Source organism: Hipposideros armiger, unplaced genomic scaffold, assembly GCF_001890085.2.
Source record: "Hipposideros armiger isolate ML-2016 unplaced genomic scaffold, ASM189008v1 scaffold_2, whole genome shotgun sequence".
NCBI classification, from domain to species: domain Eukaryota; kingdom Metazoa; phylum Chordata; class Mammalia; order Chiroptera; family Hipposideridae; genus Hipposideros; species Hipposideros armiger.
In genome coordinates, this window is record NW_017731352.1 from 4,263,107 (window position 1) to 4,279,784 (window position 16,678).

The 16,678-nt window shown below is 39.4% G+C and overlaps 1 protein-coding gene and 1 pseudogene across 7 annotated transcripts in view; one reads left to right on the forward strand and one right to left on the reverse strand.

Moving 5' to 3' along the window:
• The first annotated feature begins 220 nt into the window (after positions 1-220).
• The window catches only part of EHBP1 (EH domain binding protein 1), a 322,290-nt gene continuing 305,832 nt past the window's right edge, over positions 221-16,678 (forward strand). For 2 of the 7 annotated variants that reach the window (XM_019634858.1, XM_019634995.1), the window contains exons 1-2: positions 308-560; positions 1,400-1,799. In XM_019634858.1, the coding sequence (XP_019490403.1) occupies positions 1,696-1,799 (104 nt within the window). In that variant the 5' untranslated portion in view covers positions 308-560; positions 1,400-1,695. Of the gene's footprint in view, positions 241-307; positions 561-858; positions 1,266-1,399; positions 1,800-16,678 lie in introns of those variants that run through there. The other 5 variants (XM_019635047.1, XM_019635096.1, XM_019634942.1 and 2 more) reach the window with 4 other exon arrangements.
• LOC109378946 (60S ribosomal protein L27 pseudogene) lies at positions 11,371-11,767 on the reverse strand (annotated as a pseudogene).

Here is a 16,678-nt window from a genome sequence, read left to right on the forward strand (position 1 = left end):
TTTTTTTTTTTTTAAGAGGGGTAGACTGTGGTGCGCCGCGTTCCGGGGGAAAAACACCTCCAGAGCTAGGGAGTGGAGCCCCTGTGATGGGCACCCGGGTTGGCCAATGAGGTGCCCCCGCCGCTCAAAGGCACGGCAGCCGAGGTAGGCGGGGCATGTGCGGGGCCTGGCCAATGGTGGAGGGGCGGCGGAGGTTGAGCCGCCGTGTGTAGGGTTAGTGTGAGAGGTGCAGCGGGGGAGGTAATGATGATGGTGGCGGAGGAGGAAGGCGGGGGAGGGGGTGCTGGGCGCTGAGCCGCGGCTCTGGCAGGGTTTTGTAGGGTGGGGGACAGTCGCGGGGCGACTCCGTCCGGGAGGGGGCGGGCGTGAGGCGCGCCGTCCGCCTGAGGGGCTGCAGACCCCGGCTCCCGCGAGCGCCGCGGCTGGCTCGGCTGTTCCATGTGGCTCCGGCGGGGATGGAGGACTCGTTGGCGGCGGCGGCGGCTGCTGCTGCGGCGGCGACGGAGGAGCGGCGCTGAGGAGGGAACGGGGCCCGATTCAACCCGACAGCGGGATTAGAGGTGTGAGGAGGGGGAGAGAGTGGAAATGCGGCGGGCCCGGGGCTCGGGGACCAGGCTGGGGTCTTCTGGCATCGCCTGGTGACAGGGACCGCGGGCGAGCCACCGCCTGCCTCCGCTGGGGGGCAGGGGTCTGGGCTCTGTGCGTGAGGAGAGGAGGCTCTGGCGAACTGTTCCCTGAGGATGGGGGGAGGGAGGCACCGCACCCCGCACGGTGCACTTGCCCTGCTGGTCATTGCCTCACGCCCAGGCAGGAGTTTCCATTTCTCTCCGGTTGGCAGTGAAGGTGAAGGGGAGCCCAAGTGGCCTGGAGCCGGGACGTTGCCTTCCCTCTGCCTTGAGATTTCCCTCCACTCCTCTTTCCCCATCCATTTCCCCCTCCGACTCAACAACAGCATTCCTCTCCGTTCCTTAATTTGTTCCAAGCACATATTCTAGGACTCGAGGCTATTAATTATCGGCTGAAAAAACAAAGTTTATTTAAAAATACTCCACTCCTCCCTCTTACTGTACGTGGACATTAAACAGCATCCCTAGACTTTCCCGCTCTGCTCGCCCTTCTGTGATGCTAGGAGGGGGAGGTAGGGCCCCGACTTGCGTCTCTGGATTGTTGTTGATGCTGATTACCAGATGTGTTGCTCCACGTCTTCAGTGTGAATTGTCATTTTTTCTTGATGTCTTGCATCTTTGATGTTACTGGCTTTTGAGGTTGGTGTTTTGTTTCATTGTTTGAAAAACATGCGGAGAACTGGGGTTGTCTGTTGCAGTGTTATCTAACATGGGTGGTTAGTCACTTGTCATGCTTCTCTCCTCATATTTTCTCTCTTTGTTTTGCTTTTCAGTCCTCCAGAATACACATATAGCTCCTGAGTGGAATGGTGATGTCTCCATGAGGGAACCGCCTCTCACTCATCCTGTCATGTATATCATACTCTTCTTGACTGGGCCATTCATCTAAGATGGGATTTACCCTGTGAAACAGGGAGAAGACTTATGGACCCCAAACATCATTTCAAGCTGTAGTTGAGTTTTTAAAAGTACAGACATACATGCAAAGCTTTTTTGCTTTGGACTCTCTGCTTTGTTAAAGCTGCTGTGTTCCTAACTGAGAACTGCTCCAGTGTATTGACTGATCATCATGGCTTCAGTTTGGAAGAGACTGCAGCGTGTAGGAAAACATGCATCCAAGTTCCAGTTTGTGGCCTCCTACCAGGAGCTAATGGTTGAGTGTACCAAGAAATGGTAAGATGTATGTGGGTGTAGAGTTTGCATTGCTGTGCCCTAAACTCACTGTGGCCTAAACCCTGCCTCTTCTGACAGCAGATTTACCTTTCTGTAGTGCACAGATGTGTAGAAGCTGGGCGGGGTACAGATTATACTAACAAGTAATGTGGTGTGCACCGTTGCTGTTGGTACCATCCCTGTGGGTTTTAATTACTGCACTTCAGAATGGCTCAGAAGACTAACTGTGAGAGCATACTAAGTACAGTCGATTTGGTCTTGAGGTCATTAGTGTTAGAGTAACTTTGATTTTTATAATTTTAAACAAAGAGTGGCTATTAAAATATTATAAGCATATGTGCATATGTTTTCATGTAACATGTATGTGTTTTAATCTAAAAATTTGTATTCTTGTGGGGTGGTAATCTATTTTATTTTGTTCTTGGTTTTTTATTTTTCTTTGCTTAAGATAAAGAATTTTTCATTATTTGAATAATGGAGCACCAGTCCACACAACCTTAGAAATTCTTTTGTTATATGCTTAGTCAGGCAACTGTGTTTTATTTTAATTGTCTAATGGGATACATTTCTTGGCCAGACTTAGGAAGCAATTAGTAGTGCCTGGTCTATGATTCGCTTCTTCCCACTTGAGCAAAGTAAATTTAGGGCTTTCTTTTCACTGCCCTGAATGATAAGCAAGAAGAATTCTTATTTAGTGAGGGAAAAAAGTTAATCTTAAGTAAATGGTCCTTTGGGTTTTGATTTATTGCAGTGATTAAGCAGTATTACTACAAAAATAAGTCCATTTCATTGTCCACAAGGACTATAGTCTTATGCCTGAATTAACTTCTCTTTTTGACATCCTTTTTATTAGATAAAAAAAATAGCTTGCTCTATTCTAGAGCTCTTAAAGCATATTTGAATATTTATTTAGAAGCTAGTTTCTGAGTGCTTCTCTTTAAAACTTGTTAGGAATGTTAATTTATTTGCAACTCAAGAAATGCATGTACTAATTACCTACTTTATACCCAGCACTGTGGCTTTAGAATTGAATGTGACATAATCCCCACCCTCAAGGTGCTCACAGTTTAGAGTAATGACAGTCAAGTAAATAAATTTACTGTGATAGATACAGTAATATAAATATGTAGGATGTAGCGATTTTAATCTGTCTGTGTCACTTAACAGTTGGGTATCCTTGAGGACAGGTTATTTAATTCTCTTTGGTTTAGTTTCCATATCCACAAAGGTAATAATGGTACCACTTCTTAGGTTATTGTGAAGGTTAAATGAGTTAATACGTGTAAAATGCTTGGAATAGTGTCAGGAACATAATAAATGCCCCGTAAATGCCATTATCACTTACAAAGTTGGCAAAGGAAGAAATATTTAACTCTTAGGGGTAGGGGGTAAGTCTTGGGATGGCTTCCTGGAATATGAGCTGGGTTTTGAAAGACTCATAATAGTTGGCCAGGAAGCCAAAGGGGAAGAAATGAAGAATGTTCTAGACTGAAGCAACAGCCTATGCAAAAGAATGGAGGCATTAAATAGCATGGGGTGTGCTGGGAATTTAAGTAGTGTAATTTGATAATGATGGGGCTTAAAGTGCAGGATAGGGGGAGTATAATGGGATATGATGTTTGAGAGGCAGGCAGGACTCAAATCATTGAAAGTTATGTGCTATTATTATATGGTGTAGACTGGGTGATGGGTACATAGCGAAATACTTTGAGTTGGAGACATTAGGTTTGCGTTTTGGAAAATCACTTGGATGACAGCATGGGGTAAGGATCATAGTGCAAAGGGTGACTGGAGGCAGCGACATTAGGGTAGCTGTCGTCATAGATAAGGTAACGGAAATGGCAGAGGCAATGGAGAGAATAGACTGGAGGAACCCTTAGGACACAAATGGATAGGACTTGGTTATTACAATCAGAGGTCTAAAAAAGGAAGGGGGTGAGGGAGAAGGAAAGGTCTAAGGTGATACCCAAGTTTCTGGCTTAGAAGACCGAGTGTACTACTAACCAAGCTAGGGAATACATGAGGAAGATCCTGATTACAAGTATTTCTTGGCAGTGTACTGGGAGCATCAACTTTAAGATGGCTGAATTAAAATCTCTTTTCTTCAGGGAAATAGAACAACATATCAGGTGCCCACAAAATTAGTTTCTTCCCCACAGTTTGCCGCATCCCTGGATTTTTTTCCTTGAGAAATATGTAAGTTATTGTTAATGTGTCTCAAGATGAAAGCAGGAATGAAGATTTAACTTCATTATAGTTAGTTGAATAGATGGCTTGATTATTTTTAGGGATGGCCATTCTGGTATACCTATTAAATTAGATATTTATGGTAGGATCTGGCCTTAGCACTAGAAACATTTCAATATTGTAGAATATTCAGAATATAGTTCTAAATATTTTGCTTTTTTTTGGGCTCTCGTTAAACAGTTTAGTTTAAAGCTAACAAGGTGATAGGCCCAAAGAATAATGTATTTGTTTGACGTACTGGAATTTTATTTATAAGTGGATCCTTAAATAGAGCTTTAAAATCTTTTCAGTATATAAAAATTTGTTGTAATGACTGTAGTACTCCTTTTGCCTTGCTTTGCGTAGGGTCCTGTGATAGATACAGATTGGGCCCAATTTCTATACTTTTATCCTAGCTTTCCTTCCTTCCTTCCGTTCTTCCATCCTTCCTTTTTTCCATTCTTCATTTTGATCTTTGCAAGAAATCTTATATTATTGGATGTGTGTGTGCTGAATTAGAAACTATTTAAGGACATGAGAAAAAATAGACTTGGACACATAGTAACAACATTTTTTATTGGCTAATTTTACATTTTAGCTATTATTTTTGGGGGTATGGAAGAATAAAAGGAAAGAAATTTAGAGATGCCAATGGAATAAAAGGAAAGAGCTATCACTAATAGCATTGAAGATAAATTGCAAGTATTGAGAGGATAAGAAAATACTCTGGTAAACATTAGAGAAGAGGGAAAAAAACTGAAAAAAAATGGAACAGTTAGCATTCCATTGGGATTGTGCCTTTGGAGGTAACCTATGTATATAGGTGCCATTGCTTTCAGATCCTTGTTACTTAAAGTGCTTTCTGAGAAGCAGGCGCATTTGCAACACCTGGGAACCTGTTAGAACTGCTGACTCTCAGGCTTTGCCCTAGACCTACTGAATCAAAATCTGCATTTTAATAAGATCCATAGTATGCGTATTAAAGTTTAAGAAGCAGTATTTTAAAATAATGTTTTCAACCTTACCAAGTGTCCATTCATGACTCTAAGATAAAGTATATTCAACATACACTGATTTCTGCATGAATTTGAAACTCAAGGGAATGATGATGAAACTCAAGGGATTCAGAAAAGGCATAGTATGTTGATGGAGGAAGGTAATGGGAACCAGGATATATTTTCCAAGGGAGAATGGTATTTTTGTGATTATGGAGCGGAGAAACTTTTCCCATGTTCTCTTGCCATGGCCCTAGGTTATGAGCCTGGACATGACACACAACAGGGTGAAGTTAAGGGTTTAAGGAGGCCACATTTTTAGATCTAGGCCATGAGCAAACTCACAGTACTTTGCCCTTGATCAAAGGATAAATTCTATGGATTAGAGGATTTGGGATTTCTACTTTCTCTTTGTTGCCATTTATAGTATTTTGCCTTTGCCCTGGCTGATGCAGCATGAATTTCCTTAGTTCAGTAGTGTCCACTTCCTGATTCTTTCATGGTGTAGTGGTTCTAGAACTTTGGTCAGGAATGGAAACCTGAATGACTTTTATTCACCTGCCAGGTCCTGTCCTTCATCACTCCTTGATTGCCAGGTAGAGGCTCTAGCAAATTTGGAGATAATAAGTGTTTATATCCCCTACGTTTATTGTTGTCCCCAAGCGTTTAATTATTAATCTCACTTAACTGATGTAGCTGTTGGCAAGTGGTGAGACTGGCTACTGGAGATGAATTTGAGAGAAAGAGGCTGCGCTGTCTGTTTTTTTTCCTCTTCGTTTATTTCTTACCCTGTTCTTTTATCACCTGCGGGCCTTTAAATTTCTGAGAGAAGTCTTCACTATCTGAGCCCTCAATGCGTATTCAGGTGTTAAGGAAACTGCTTGAAAGTTGGCAAGTTGTGGTAATGATAATTTAGGTTGCAGGATTCAATTCTGGTAGGACCTCCCTAATATGTGATGAGAACCATTATGTATGAACATGTATTTTATTTTTCTGTGTATGTGTCTGCCTCATCTAAATATATGAACATATTTTATCTATGTTTTTATATTTCTTATATCTAATTCTTAGTTATAGCATTCAAAAAGTATTTAAAGTACTATAAATTTTTCTTAAAAAGGCATACATATATTTGTTTCTGATTTTTCTGTCTTATAAGAATTCCTTTTTCTCGTTTTTAACTATAGTTTTAATTACTCATAATTTATTTTTGAAATAGGTGATACAATCACATGGTTAAAATTTTTAGAGGTAAAAATAGGTGTGTATATATCCCTGAAAGTAACTCCTCATTTTTCCCATTATTCCACACCTCTTTGCAAACCTGTGACCTCAGGATTTGAAAAATAAAAAAGTAGCTCTTCTCAGTGCTTAAGTTTGTGACTCTGGCCTGTTAGATAAAATATAAACTCCTTCATCAGATGTTCCGGGCTCTATGTAACTGATCCCAACTTAGTTTTCCAATTGGATATCAGAATGCTACATGCACTTTAAGTATTAACTTAAGTTTATGAAGGCCAAATTACATTAGTAAATACTCATTCAGATCCACTTCTTTGGGTGGATTAAGCAAGTATTTCTGTGTTGACCATTGAATGGAATGAGATAGAGGTACATCAGCCTTGATGTAAAGAACCTACTTTTGAAACACATTTTTAAAAAAAGAAATAATAATTAATTGGAAACAAGCTTGGTGTGTTTTAGGAGTATCTGGAAGGCCAATGTGTTTGGCATACAATAGAACAAGGGATAAAATAATAAGAGGTGAGGTCTGAGAGGTAGGTAGGGGTTAGATCATGTACAGCCTTGAGGTCATGGTAAGGGCTTTTGGATTTTAAGTGTGATCTGAAGCCATTGGAGAATTTTGGAAGTGATGTAATATGATTTACATTTAAAAGAGATTATTCTGGATACTTTGTGGAATGTGAACTGTTGTGAGTAAGAATGGAAGCAGGGATACCAGTTGGGAGGCTACTGCAATAACCCAAGTAGCAAAGAGGGAATGGTGGAGGTGGTAAGAAGTGGCGGATGGGTGTAGGTAACACACAGGCTATCACCACACTTTACTGAGGTATAACTTCCACTTTTACATACAACAAAATGCATCCATTTTAAGTGTACAGTTCAGTAAGTTTTGACAAATGTATAAACCTGTGTAACTGCAAGTACATTTTTTGAAGGTATTCTTGACAGGACTTAATGATGGATTAGATATAATATAAAGTGAGAGATGGATCAATAATGACTGGCTTTTTGGCCTGAACAACAAGGTGAATGTAATAATTACAGAGATGGGGAATACTTGGAGAGGGGAAGGTTTGGCATGAAGAAGAAATCAAGAATTGACTTTATTTTTCTTAAAGTTTTGGGCATCCAGATGGAGATCTTAATTAAGTAGTTAATTATAAGAGTCTTGAGCTCAGTGGAGAGAAGAGGCTGGAGTCACTTAGTACAGTCATGCGTTGCTTAACAATGGGGATACCGTTTGAGAAATGCATCGTGAGGTGACTTCGTTGTTATGCGAACATCATAGAGTGCACTTACACAAACCTAGTTGATATAGCTTCCAACACACACCGAGGCTGTATGGCATAGCCTATTGCTCCTAGGCTACAAACCTGTACAGCATGTTACTGTACTGAATATTATAGGTAATTGTAACGCAGTGGTATTTGTGTATCTAAACATAGGAGAGGTACAGTACAAATACAGTCTAAAAGGTAAAAAATGATATGCCTCTATAGGGTACTTACCATGAATGTAGCTTGTAGGACTGAAAGTTGCTCTGGGTGTCAGTGAGTGAGTGGTGAGTGAATGTGAAGGCCTTGAACATTACTGGACATTACTGTAGACTTCATACACACTGTCCCACAAGCCCTTCCCCGGTTTCCTTCTGACAGGGTCAGAAATAGAACATTGAAGCTGTCAGTGCTTCTTCATGAACAGGGATGTGGGCTGGATTGATTGGAAATATCAAAGATAAATTGGCTGGATAAGGTGTAGATCACCATAATAGTGACTGTTAGGAGGGAGTGAAAGGTGGCCTGAGGAATAAGAAATTAAAATGGAGAGATAAAGAAGCATAGGGGATTGTCATGACAGTTGGGTTTTAGCTGTTGCATGTTAGAGCAGTTTTCAGGTTAAGGAATTTTGTGATATTTATTAAAAAAATAGGGCGTTTAACATGGAGAGGGTGTAGAGCTGAGGACTCAGTATTTTGACTTTGGAAATTTGTTTTTGGTTCCATTGATCCTGCCTGGCACAAAGGACTCTGTCTGGAACTGAAATGATGGAAGAAATAAAATTTATCGATTCTTTGCATCGTTACAACCTGAAAATATTTCCAAAGTACAGGGACAGACTGGCTCCATACTAGCACAGAAAGCTTTTACTAAAGTGGCAGTGACACTTAATAATACTTGTTGAGGTAGCTCCTGCGGACCTGTGTTCTTGTACAGGATCTTAGTTCTTCAACAAAGAATTTACAGCAATGTGCTCTGAAGACCATCAAGCTAGATCTGGGAAGGCTGTAGTGCCCCCCTGAATATGTAGCCCTTGGGGGACTGGCTCCTCTGCTGACCCAGGTCAGTGGCTGGCTGACTGGGATGTAATCTGGGCACTCAAAATTGAGGTGCTGTGAGTGAGAGGGAATCTACTGTCAAGCCCCACAGATATTGCTCCCTTCAGAGAAAAAAAAAATCCTTCCATTTCTCTTACAGGAAATGCAACTGCATTATAATCTAATGGGACCACTGTTGTATGTGTGGTCCGTCATTGACCGAAACGTCGTTATGCAGTGCACGACTATATATTGATAAAATTTATAACCGTGGGGCTATAGGGAATTTCCAACACACACTAAGGGTATATATATATATATATATATGGTATAGCCTGTTGCTCCTAGGCTACAGAGTACTGTATACATGCAGATTAAGAGGGCTGAAGAGTGAGCCTTAGGACACTACAACATATAAAGGTGGGTGGGGAAGAAGAGAAAAAGCCAACAAAGATGACTGAAAACAAGCAGTGACGAGGTAGGAGGAAAATTAGGAGACTGTGCTTTCCAAGGAACCAAATGCAAAATGTATCAGGAAAGGGGTGGTTAGCTGTGTTACATACTTCTGAGAGGTTGACAAGGTGACCGACCACTGGATTTGGCAAGGTGGAAAGAGCTGGTGGGTGACCCTGAAGAATGGTTTCGTTGCAGAGGTGGGGATGAGAGCATGATTAGATTGGGTTGGAGGAAAGGAAGTGGATACAGTGAGTAAAGGTCTTTTTCTTAGAGAATTTTGCTGCAAAGCTGAGAACTAGGTAGTAGCTGAAGAGGGACATGGGTCAAGGTATATCTTTTGTGTGGAAGATATTGCAGCACCTTTGAATGCTGATAAAAATTGTTGATAAAGAAGGAGAAACTGATGATGTGCTGGGAGAAGAGGTAACTTCAGGAGAAAAGTCCTTGAGTGAGAGAGAGGGAACAGGCTCCAGTACAATAGTGGAAAGGTTGAAATTAAGTAGAAGCAGGAACATTTCATTGTTAAAGGAGGGAAGGCAGAGTACATGAGAAGCAGGAAGGTTGTTAGATTTGGTGAGGGAGGGAGTGGATGTCCTCTTCTGTTGGCTTCTGTTTCCTCAGGGCAATCGTATTAGAGGTCATCAGCTGAGAGGGAGGTGACAGAGTTATAGAGGAGAAGAGAGGTATTATATGAAACTGTCAAAACAAGAATGAATTCATTAGGGAAACGTACAAGGATTGCTGGGTAGTGCCAACGACCTCCTTAACTTTGTGGTCATAAATTTAAAGTGAATGCAAGAAGCAAGTTTGCATATTTTAATTCAGCTATGTTCAGTGCTTGGGTGCAAGCATGGAGTAGGCAGGGATGGATTTAACCAGGGATGGATTTTGTCAGGAATGTATAACTGCAGGAAAGAAGGGCAAGGAAACAATGAATACTCATGAGTGGTTATAGTGAGGAACCATGGAGTATAAGATGGAAAAGGAGGAAAATAAGGACATGAAAGGTAGGATGGTCGATGAAAAAGCGAAGAGGACAATGATTTTGAGATCTCAAAGAAGTTGAATAGTTGTTGAGGTTGGGATACCTGAGCGAGTGAACTGGAAACATGGGGCGTAGGAGCCAGAGTAAGGTGCTTGAATTTGGAGGGTGTAGTTATCAGTATGAACAAAATACAAGGTGGTGTTCTCCTTTGGATCACCTTTGCTTATCAGTTTTAAAAAATAATCATGCATCACCTATGTTTTTCATTAACATGCTATATACTTTAAATAGAGTATAGACCGGCTGAGTGGCTCAGTTGATTAAGAGTTAGCTAAGAGCGTGAGCTCTGAGCAACAGAGCTGCTGGCTCGATTCTCACATGGGCCAGTGACGCTGCGCCCAAGCTGAGCTGCCACTGAGCTGCCAACAGGTGGCAGGATGGCTCAGCTGGTGAGAGCACATGCTCCTAATACCAAGACTGCCTGTTCGATGGTGAGCTATGCCCGCCCGCAACTAAGACTGAACTTGACGCCTTGAGCTGAGCTGCACCCGGATGGCTCAGTGGATAGAGCATGCGCTCTTAACAACAAGGCTGCCGGGCTCGACTCCTGCATGGGATGGTGGCTATGCCCATCCACAACTAAGATTGAACACAGCACCTTGAGCTTAGAGGCCACGAGCTTCCGACGGGCAGCCAGACTGGCGCCCTCCACAACTAAGATTGAAAAAAGAAAAAAAAAATAGAGTATACCTTAATTTCTTTTTTTTTAATTTAAGTAGAATTTCTTCCTATATTTGAATGGGTTATCTTTTGTACCTCCACATGCTCCTAGTTCTCTTTAGAGACTAAGCTTTTAGGACCTGACCATGGCAGTTGGTGGTTGAGATGAAATGAAGGAAAAGATTTTTGGAAGTGAAGAGGGTGGTCAAGGTATTTAGAGGGTAAGGCGGGACAAATGATTTATATGGCTCTTGAAGTTGCCAAGAATATTTGGAAGAGAACTGGTTAAAACAGGGAGTCAAGTGCTAAAATCTTAATGAATGAGGGGAGAGATGGGCAGGCTATGATGACTATGATATTTAGGATATATTTCTTCATGACAGTTTAAAAAAATTTTTTTCCCCCCTATCATGAGTTTTTTAAATGAACCCATTGAGTAAATTGTGTCTTTTGGTAGTGTGTAATTTTCTTACCTTATTTTGGTGTCAAATCTCAGTTTACATACTATTTTATTTTATTTTAAAAAACTTTAATGACTGAAACAAAAAAGATCTAAAACCACAGCTTCTGGAAGAATCCTTTGTTCCTGCCAGTCTCGTACCTCTCTTCAGACTTGACCTTGGCCCCCTGTCAAGCATTGCGTTTCAGAGCAAGGTCTCTGAAGACATCCTTGTAGAGGACAGTTTTGTCCAAGGGGATATCCACAGAGTAGCTTGTGGGCATGAGGTGATTGTAGTTATAAACTTTCATGAGACTTGATCTTGACCTGTTAGTGATTTTCTGCTTGCCCATGGCAGCTGTCACTTTTCGGGGATAGCGGTCAATTCCAGCCACCAGAGCATGGCTGTAGGGGCGGTCTGAGGTGCCATCAACAATGTTCTTCACGATGACGGCTTTGCGTCCGAAGTAGCGTCCGGCCAGGACCAGCACCACCTTCCCAGGTTTCATAAACTTGCCCATTTCGACAGCAGCCACTTGGGCCTGCAGCAGAAAGGCTTGGTTTACGTATTTTTAAAAGTTGACTTCCAAAATGAAATTTTAAGGGATTATGTGAAGAAGTTGTACTCTTATGATTTCGTTTTAGTTTCACATTAGTTTTGCAATTAGATGCTCCTAGAACTTAAAATTAGTTTTTCTAGAAATGTACTATTGATGCATCAAATGTGTTTATTCTAATTTTGTGGAAAATTTCAACTAAAGAGTCACTGAAGTAGTTTACTGCATGATATAAAAATAATCCAGTGTGCTGAAGGAAAAATTGTACATTTTGAACTGAATTGCTCAATAGGGATATTCATGTTCATCATGGCTTTTGCATATTTTTAAAAAGGAGTGGGACTGAGTTTGTGAAATGGGGGCAGTAAAATTACTGTAGGACGTCAGTATGTATTTGTCTTATTTTTCACTGTTACGGTGATATTTTTTAGGCAGCTTTGCTAATAGACACCTAAAGATTTTCTTTGGAAAATTTGATCTATTAAAAAAATTTCCTGGTGTTATTAATCCCAGAGTCATTATTTTTAAATACTTCTAAAAAACACTTAAAATTACTTTAATACCTCAATAACAATAACAAAGATTGATTTTGATGAAAAGAAGTTATCACTTTAAAAGTTAATGTGTCGTCCTGTCCAAAAGAGTTTGTCAGCTTAAGAATTTAAAATAACTCTATGTTGACTAATTTAGGATATAAATAGAGCAGAGATAGTCTTAGAAGAGCGGAGAGTACATGTTACCAGGCACTTAAGAGGAATTACCATCGGACACTAGGCTTGATTCTGAGTTTACTGGCACCTGAGGCAAACAGGGAAGCACTCTGGCTCACATAATATCCTTTCTGGCTAAAGAAAATATCCAAATTCATTGGCAGAAACTTTTCTTAGAACTTAACTCAAAGAGGATTTTTATTATTAAAAAAAATTATGACATTGGATAAAGTCTTGTACTAGAAAAGACTCAGATCTGTGATTTTTTCTTCTGAAGTATGCTGTAATTTCCACTGCAATATTTCTATTGCCACTGCCTTGGTGGCACCCTTTGTCATCTTTTGCCAAGGTCCATGGTTCACTTTAGAGCCCAGAAGGCACTGCAGAGAACTCACAGGTGTTCCAAGAGAGGCTTAAAATTTTTGAGGGCAACACAGCAACATCTGTGGAGAACCATACAAACCACTAGCTTGAGGCAGTTCATTTTCAAAATTAGATTGCTACGTTCCTTTCAATGATATCAAGGATACAAAGCAGAGTTTTTGGTATTAGCAATGGCAAAAAGCAAGTACCACAAGAAAATGTATAGAGGGAACATGAAAAGAGGAGGGCAGTGTCCAACCTGATTCTAAGGTTTGGGAAGTTGTGTGGTACCCAACATGAGTGCTAAATTGTTAGGACATACATCCTTCTTAAGTTGTTTGGACATGACTACTTAATAATCAGAATGGTTAGGTATATCTTTTTGCCTGTGAAAAAATTACTTTTGGCCTTGTAAACCTAGAAAGACTGGGAACTTCTGGTGTAGGCTTTTGTGATAGCCCCTAACACTTTTCTAGCCCCTTCTGGTCCTTTGTCTATGTTATTGCCATAGCTGTGCTTCTAAATGAACCTTCTAGATTTCTCCTTTGTTTATAGGATACTGTTAGTATGGTAATTTTAATAATTTAAGTCTATCTTTATTCCATTTTACTAGTCTTTTTTTTAAATTTAAAAATTAAAAAAAAATTACAGACGACATACAATATTATGTTTCAGGTGTACAACATAGTAATTTAGGCATTTATATAACTTACAAAGTGACCACCCCAATAAGTGTTACTTACTAGTCTTCTTCCAACCATTCTCCTTAAGCTTCCAAAATCTTGTTTACCATATGCAAATAGTTTCCCTCAAACATTATCTTTCATTGTTCTGTGTCCTCTTCCAAAAATTCAAAGAGCATGTAGTAATACTCTATCTCAAAGTAACTTAATTGAAACTTTATTCGTGCAGTAAGTAGGTTTACAAATTGAGTTTAATGGTTCAGCTTTAATTTGAAGAGTACTCTAATTTACAAATTAATCTTTTGAACATTGGTTCCTTTATTTTTTAAACTTTTTATTGAAATTATTTTAGGTTTACAGGAGAGTTGCAAAGATAGTATAGAACTGCTGGGTCATGTGGTAACTTGAACTTTTTGACAAACTGCCAAATCCTTTTCCAAAGTGGTGACATCATTTTATATTCCCATTAGTACGACATCATTTTATATTCTCATTAGTACTATATGAGAGTTCCAATTTCTTTACACCTTCACTAACACACCTTATTGTCTGTTTTATTTTAGCTGTCCTAGTTGGTGTAATGTGGTCTATCCCTGTAGTTTTGATTTGCATTTCTCCAATTGCGGATGGTGTTTAGCCACAATCTTTTCATATGTTTATTGGCCATTCGTGTGTGTGTGTGTGTGTGTGTGTGTGTGTGTGTGTGTGTGTGTGTGTGTGTGTGTGTATTTTTTTTTTTTTTGAGAAATGTGTATTCTGGTCTTACGCCCATTTTTAATTGGGTTATTTATGTTTTTAGCATTGTATTATAAGAGTTCTTATATGTGATTTGCAAATATTTTCTCTCATTCATTGAGTTGTCGTTTCACTTTCTTGAAGGTGTCTTTTCACTTTCTTGAAGGTGTCTTTTCATGCACCAAAGGTTTTACATTTCATGTAATCTAATTTATCTATTTTTTATTTTGTTACTTGTGCTTTAGTGTTGTATCTAAGACTATTTAGAGTTAATTTTTATATATCGTATAAGGAAGGGGTCCAACTTCATTCTTTTGCATGTGAATAGCCAGTTGTCCTAGCACTGTTTGTTGAGTTGGGGTATATTTCTCCTGTTTCTTTTTGCAAAAAATGAACATATATATGTACTTTTTTCCTTGTTTCTCCTTTTTTACACAAAAGGGGTGGGAAAATAATATTGGTACTTTCTTTCACTTTGCTTTTCACTTAACAATATACCCTGGAAATCATTCCATATCATTTCATAGGGAACATTCTTACCAGTATTGATATATTATTATTACCTAACGTCAATAGTTTATGGTTCACTCTTTATGCTATACACCTTTGGGTTTTAACAAATGTATAATGACATGATTCCATAACAGTATTGTACAGAACAGTTTCCCTACCCTAAAAATCCCCCGTACTTTACCCATTCATTCTTCTCTCCTTTTTCTTTTCTTTTTTAAGATTTTTTGGGGGATTTGGGGGAGGGGAACAGTGTTGGGGAATTGGGGAAGGGGAACAGACAAATTGTTGTCCTTCAATTTTAGTTGTGGAGGGTGCAGCTAGCTCAGCTCCAAGTCCAGTTGCAGCACGTACTCTCACCAGCTGAGCCATCCTGCCGCCTGTTGGGAGCTCAGCTCGGTGGCAGCTCACTGAATTGAACCGGCGACCCTGTTGCTCAGAGCTTGTGCTCTTAACCAACTGAGCCACTTGGCCGGCCCTCTCCTTTTTCTTGAATCTCTGGCAACCACTGATCTTTTTATTGACTCCGTAGTTTTGCCTTTTCCAAAATGTCATATAATTGGAGTTACACATTAAGTAGCCTTTTGAAATTGAGTTCTTTCACTTAGCAATATGCATTGAAAGTTCCTCCATATCTTTTTGTGGCTTGATAACTAATTTCTTTTTGAGTTTGATATTCCACAGTATGGATGTAACACAATTTGTTTATCCATTCATCTATTGAAGGACGTCTTGGTTGCTTTCAAGTTTTAGTAATTATGGATAAAACTGTTCTAAACACTTATATACAGGTTTTCTGTGGAAAATAAGTTTTTAACCAATTTGGGTAAATACCAAGGAGCACAATTTCTGTATCATATGGTAAGGGTATGATTAGTTTTGTAAGAAATTGCTAAACTGTCTTCCAAAAATCTCTGTATCATTTTGCATTCCTACCAGCAGTGAACGAGAGTTCCTTTTGCTCCTCATTCTCACCTGGATTGTATGGTGTCAATGCTTTGAATTTTCACTATTCTAATAGGTGTGTAGTGGTACCTTGTGGTTTTAATTTGAAAATCCCTAGTGACATTTTAAGCATCTTTTCATATGCCTGTTTGCCATTTGTATGTATTCTTTGATGAAGTGTCCAGATCATTTGCCCATTTTAAAAATCAGATTGTTGTTTACTTATTGTTGTTGAGTTTTACAAGTTTTTTTGTAAATTTAGGATCCCAGTCCTTTATCAGATATATGTTTTGCAAATATTTTCTCCCAATTCGTGGCTTGTTCTTTCATTCTCTTACTAGTCTAGTATCTTTTACAGAGTGTAAGTTTTTAATTTTAATGAAATCCAACTTCTCATTTTTTGTTTTGTTTTCATGGATTATGTTTTTGGTGTTGTGAAGGGCATAAAGTCTGTGTCTAGATTCATCCCCGGAGAGTTTGTTCGAAAGACTATCCTTTCTCGATTGAATTACCTTTGTTCCTCTGTCAATGATAAGTTGACTGTATTTGTGTGGCTCTATTTCCATGCTCTTTATTTGATCTACATTTGTGTATTCTTTCACCAATACTACACTGTGTTGATTACTGTTTGCTTTACAATAAGTCCTAAAGTTGGGTGGTGTCTGTCTTCTGACATTGTTCTCCTACAATATTGTGTTAGCTATTTTGGGTCGTTCACCTCTCCATATAAACTTTAGAATTAGTTTGTCGATAACCAAAAATAACTTGCTTGGATTTTGATTAGGATTACATTGAACCTGTAGATCGAGTTGTGAAGAAATGATATCTTGGCAATATGGAATCTCCTTATCCATGTACAGGGAGTCGTTCCATTTATTTAGATCTTCTTTGATTTCTTTTCATAAGAGTTTTATAATATTCCTTGTATAGCTCTGTATATATATTTTGTTAGATTGATACCTAAGTATATCATTTTTTTTTTAAATTGGGGAATTG